Source organism: Gymnoscopelus braueri (assembly GCF_963280865.1).
Source record: "Gymnoscopelus braueri genome assembly, chromosome: 17".
Taxonomy (NCBI): Eukaryota; Metazoa; Chordata; class Actinopteri; order Myctophiformes; family Myctophidae; genus Gymnoscopelus; species Gymnoscopelus braueri.
In genome coordinates, this window is record NC_137617.1 from 50,911,250 (window position 1) to 50,916,322 (window position 5,073).

Consider the following 5,073-nt stretch of genomic DNA (forward strand, 5'->3'; position numbering starts at 1 on the left):
TATCTGGGGAACATTTAAAACATGTCAAAGACCCCCACAGCATTTGCCAGGAGACCACAGGGGGAGGGGTAAATGTATTAAAAATGACCATTTTAAAAGTTATAAATAAACGTCAATGATTACACTTCTGAATATCAACTAACTTATAATAAAAATGTAAAACATAATAGTAAGACACAGGTAATCCAGCTCAAGAGCTCTTTCTTGCATTTAAATATGAATTTATTGTTAATTCATAAAGCATTTTCAAGGTCTGTTGACCGCTGTTAGCATTTGACACATTCCACAATATAAATAATAATAATAATAATATACAGTATGCTGATATTATAATATAAAATATAAATATGTAGTCAGCTTCCAGTCTGACTAGACGTGCAACATCAAAAACATTTAAAATGTAAAATATATATATAATAAAAATCATCCAGGATCAACTTGGATTTCACATTTAGATACAGTATGAATGTTTACATTGTATGAAAATATTCCACTTCACTCTGTCACACCCTGTCACACTGTCTGCTGCTGTGAGTACATTCATGAATCACCTCTACGAAACAACTCAGAATATTGAGTTACAATTTTTCATTGTTGTACAAACAAAGCGATGCTAAAATACCTTTAACCCATTAAGACCGGGAACGCATGCCGTGTCGTTTTAGATTTGTAGCTATTAACCGTTATTTTATACTTTGGGCTATTCAAAAATAACAGATCTACAAGCTACAATGCCGCGCTACGAGCTTGTAGATCTGTTATTTTTGAAAAATCTTTTAAACAGCATTTTTAACTCAAATCTTTGCTTCTGGACGTCCATGGAACAACATATTTTACAAATATTCGATTAAAAAAATATATACTCAAATATTTGCACACATTTTCACGATTTTTCAAAAATAGCAGATCTACAAGCTTGTAGATCTGCTATTTTTTGAATAGCCAAAGATATCTAAAATGACACAGATGCGCTCCCGGTCTAAATGGCTTAATAGGTTAGATTTAGAGATACAGCTTCTAAATAAAGCTCTTTTTGTACAATCATGCTCATGGTTTATCATATTAGATGCTTTCCTACGGTATAGGTAAACAAGAATAAAGTCTATATATCTATGTAGACTTTTATATACAGTTTATATAAAGTACACATGGCAGTGTGTAGGCTACTGAACACAGTACATAACCTGTACCTTCGTCTTTTAATGTAAAAGATCATTCTATAATTTGTGACATGAGTTATTTTTACAAAACTCTTATTAATGACTGAACGTTGACACAGATGACAGTTTTCTGGTCCTAAACGCCATAACCCCTCAAATTAATCACATCAGAGTAAGTACTCTAAAGTACAGTAAGTACATTTGATCAAGTTCTGTACTCAAGTACAATTTGTAAATGGGATTACTTCTTCCGCTACTGTTCAGTGGTTCTCAAAACTGGGGTCCAGGGACCCTTCAGGGGTCCCAAATGGACCCTCAGAGGTCTGTAACTCTGAGAGTTATAGCGATGCATGAAATTAAAACGTTTGAGAACCATTGGTCAGTTTCCGTTAAGCAGGGAAACGCTGCAGCAGAACTTTGGGATGACATCACATGTCCTCGGCCAATCACGTTCATCTGGTTCAACATCGCTACTAGTCACAGTAATATGATTGGCTAATGGAAAACGCTCCATTTAGCTTAGTGCGCGGAGGAGGTCTTTGTTACAGTCGCTAACTTAATTGGCTGTCCCCCCCCCCCTGTTTACTCCCAGTTCAGAAACCACTTCATCCACAGTTCATTAACAGCTTCAGTCAAGTTCAAGCGTTCATCTTGTACAAGGTGGCCAGGCCAGCTGGCCGGCCTTGTTGACAAAGTCAGTTCAGAAATCCCTTTGTCCAGTTCAGAAACCACTTGACCAGGTCCCACTTCCAAACCACTTACAGAAACCACTCTGTCCATTTCAGAAACGCTAGCCACTTTCAAAACCACTTCACCACTTCCAAAAAAACACTTGATCGGTTCAGAAACTATTCTGTCCAGTTCAGAAACTCGGTCCGGTTCCAAGACCACTTGACCAGTTCAGAAACCACTTGATCGGTTCAGAAACCACTTGACCACTTTCAAAACCACTTGACCAGTTCACAAACCACTTGATGGGTTCATAAACCATTCTGTCCAGTTCAGAAACTCGGTTCGGTTCCAAGACCACTCGACTTTCCCGAAACAAAACCACTCAGTCCGGTTGCAGAACTCTCTGTGTTTCAGTTCAGAAGGTGTTTTTTTAACCCTGTGTTTCAGTGGTCGTGGTGGTGCAGGGTCCCGGCCAGGCGGTCCCAGTGGGTGAAGTAGGGGGCGTAGTTGGACCTGAACTTGAGGTGGTGCATGTGGTGGTGCGGCGCGCCGCCGTAGAGGCCCCAGGGCACCAGGCGGTGCGTGGCCCACGGCAGGTCGTAGCCGCAGTGGTCCTCCACCGACAGCCAGATGTTCAGCACGAAGAAGGCCAGCTCCGTCAGCGGGTGGAGGCCCAGCAGGAAGGGGTTGACGGCGGCGAAGAAGCCCAGGGACAGCGTCTCCCACGCCCCCGAATACTCCGCCGTCAGAGCAGAGGTGTCCGTGTGAGTGTGGTGCATCTGCCGGGGCGGAGAGAGGAACGGGATTAAAGAGTTTAATGACGGAGAAAACACTGTGGTACGGACCAGTGGTGTAAAGTAACTAAGCACATTTACTCAAGTACTGTACTCAAGTACAATTTTGAGGTATTTTTTACATTACTGAAGTATTTCCAATTTCCATAAATGCATAACGCCTATTCTACTTTTACTTCTACTCCACCACATCTCAGAGACACATATTGTACTTTTACTCCACTACAATTATTTGAACACTTTAGTTACTAGTTACTTTGTAGATTTTACAAAACATACATTAACCACTTCAGCCCTATATATACATTTCGGGCATTTGAAAATAGCAGATCTACAAGCTCACAATGTGAGCTTGTAGATCTGCTATTTTCAAAAGATTTGTATACATTTGAAAACTTGAAATGGGACATTCTGCATAATGAGTACTTTCTACTTATGGTACATTTTTTTACCAATACTTTTGTACTTTTACTCAAGTAAATTTGGAATTCCGGACTTTTTACTTGTAAAACATTGCAGTATTGATACTTTTACTTAAAGTAAACCATGTGAATACTTTTCCCACCACTGCATAGACATGGTAAATGCATGTTGTTGGAACCAACCTTGTGGAAGGTGCGGTAGAGCCAGGGGATCTTGTGGTGCAGAACATGCCAGATGAAGTACTGGAAGTCAAAGAGCAGCAGACAGGCCAGCATGCCTCCCAGCAGGCTGAGCAGACTGGGAGCACTGGTGAACACACGGTGGGGGTCCTCCTCCTCCGCCGCCGCGGTGGGGGTCCTCCAGCACCAGTGGAGGACGGTCGCTGGGAAGATGAACACCACGTGGTTGTACAGAGACAGAGCCAGGCAGCTCCTATAGGGGGCGGCGACACAAGATAAGACAAGGTACAGGTGAGGATAAGGGCCAGTAAAGCTGTGGTTCTCAAAGTGCGGTCCAGGGCCATTTAGAACCCTACAAACCCTAAATGGACCTTTACAAGTATGTAACCCTGACAGCATACAAAAGGAACCAAGTGGACCAAAGTATTTTTTACTTCTACTCCACTACATCTCAGAGGCAAATATTGCACTTTTACTCCACTGCAATTATTTGAAAACTTTAGTTACTTTTCACATATTAATTATTCTATTATACAACATACATTCATACAGCATAGATACCACTTTAGCCCTATTTTATACATAGGCTATTTGAAAATAGCAGACGCGTTGTGAGCTTGTAGATCTGCTATTTTCAAACATTTTAGTAGGCTACTTTTAGTTTTGGTACTTTAAGTACATTTTGATACCAAAACTTTCGTACTTTTACTCAAGTACATTTTTTATTCTGGACTTTTACTTGTAACAGAGTATTTCTATATTGCTGTATTGATATTTTGACTTAAGTAAAGAATTTGAGTACTTTTCCCACCAGTGTGTTTACCTTGTATATTCTAGGTCTCTCTGGATAAAGAGCATCTGCTAAATGCATACATTGTAAATTGTAAATAGATTTACGACAAACACAAATTGTAAAAAAAATGTTTTACCTCATAGTGTCCCAGGAGACAGAGTTGTTGGGCTGGATCTTGTATCTGCGGATCAGGCCCACCCTGGAGGAGAGAAGGTCCACACAGACGAACGGCAGGCAGAAGAGCAGGTAGACGCTCAGAGAGAACAGCACGGGGAAGAAGGGAGACGCCAGGACGCCGCTGTGGCCCGACACAAAGTCCCACACGGGCTGGAGACACATGGTACGTCCCAGGAACATGTCCCACACGGGCTGGAGACACATGGTACGTCCCAGGAACATGTCCCACACGGGCTGGAGACACATGGTACGTCCCAGGAACATGTCCCACACGGGCTGCAGAGACATGGCCAAAAAGTCTTTTTTATCTCCCTTAGCGTAGTGTTTTAATCCGTGTCCTGGTATTTTCTTAATGTGTGTGAAAGTTACTGTGTGTGTATGTGTGTGCATGTGTGTGCGTGTATGTGTGTGTGTGTGTGTGTGTGTGTGTGTGTGTGTGTGTGTGTGTGTGTGTGTGTGTGTGTGTGTGTGTGTGTGTGAGAGAGAGAGAGCTCTAGAGTGTGTGCACAGCTCGTGTGTAGCTCTACTAGTGTCTGAACTTGGCTGCACTTGGCCTTTTTATAACCTTAGCCACGCCCCCATGTGCAAGAGGTGTTCCTGTCTCCCATATAAGGAGTGTGGTTCCTGTGCTTTCCTATTGGCTGGGGGGGGGAGTGTGCATGGATCCAGGCAAGTGCTATTTTGAGGTATTTTTTTTACCTTACTTGAGTATTTCCATTTTTACAATACTTTATACTTCTACTCCACTACATCTCAGCGGCATATTGTAGCTTTTGCAGGGGTCTTCAACATTTTTCAGACCAAGGACCCCTTAGCTGAGAGAGATGAAGCAGGGACCCCTTAGCTGAGAGAGATGAAGCAGGGACCCCTTAGCT

The 5,073-nt window shown here is 42.2% G+C and overlaps 1 protein-coding gene across 3 annotated transcripts; it reads right to left on the reverse strand.

The window, feature by feature from the left end:
- Positions 1 to 785: 785 nt before the first annotated feature.
- LOC308104860 (cholesterol 25-hydroxylase-like protein) lies at positions 786 to 4,699 on the reverse strand. Of its 3 annotated transcripts, none has more exons than XR_013934866.1 (4): positions 4,158 to 4,699; positions 3,232 to 3,481; positions 2,112 to 2,611; positions 786 to 1,991 (listed from the first exon to the last, which is right to left on the reverse strand). XR_013934866.1 is itself a non-coding variant. In XM_080455435.1 (3 exons), the coding sequence occupies exons 1-3, from the start codon at positions 4,586 to 4,588 to the stop codon at positions 2,276 to 2,278; spliced, it is 1,017 nt and encodes a 338-aa protein (XP_080311561.1). In that variant the 5' UTR covers positions 4,589 to 4,699; the 3' UTR covers positions 786 to 2,275. The 3 variants fall into 3 exon arrangements, 1 of the variants encoding a protein (XP_080311561.1); XR_013934867.1 differs by having other exon boundaries at positions 2,052 to 2,611; XM_080455435.1 differs by having other exon boundaries at positions 786 to 2,611.
- Positions 4,700 to 5,073: the final 374 nt, after the last annotated feature.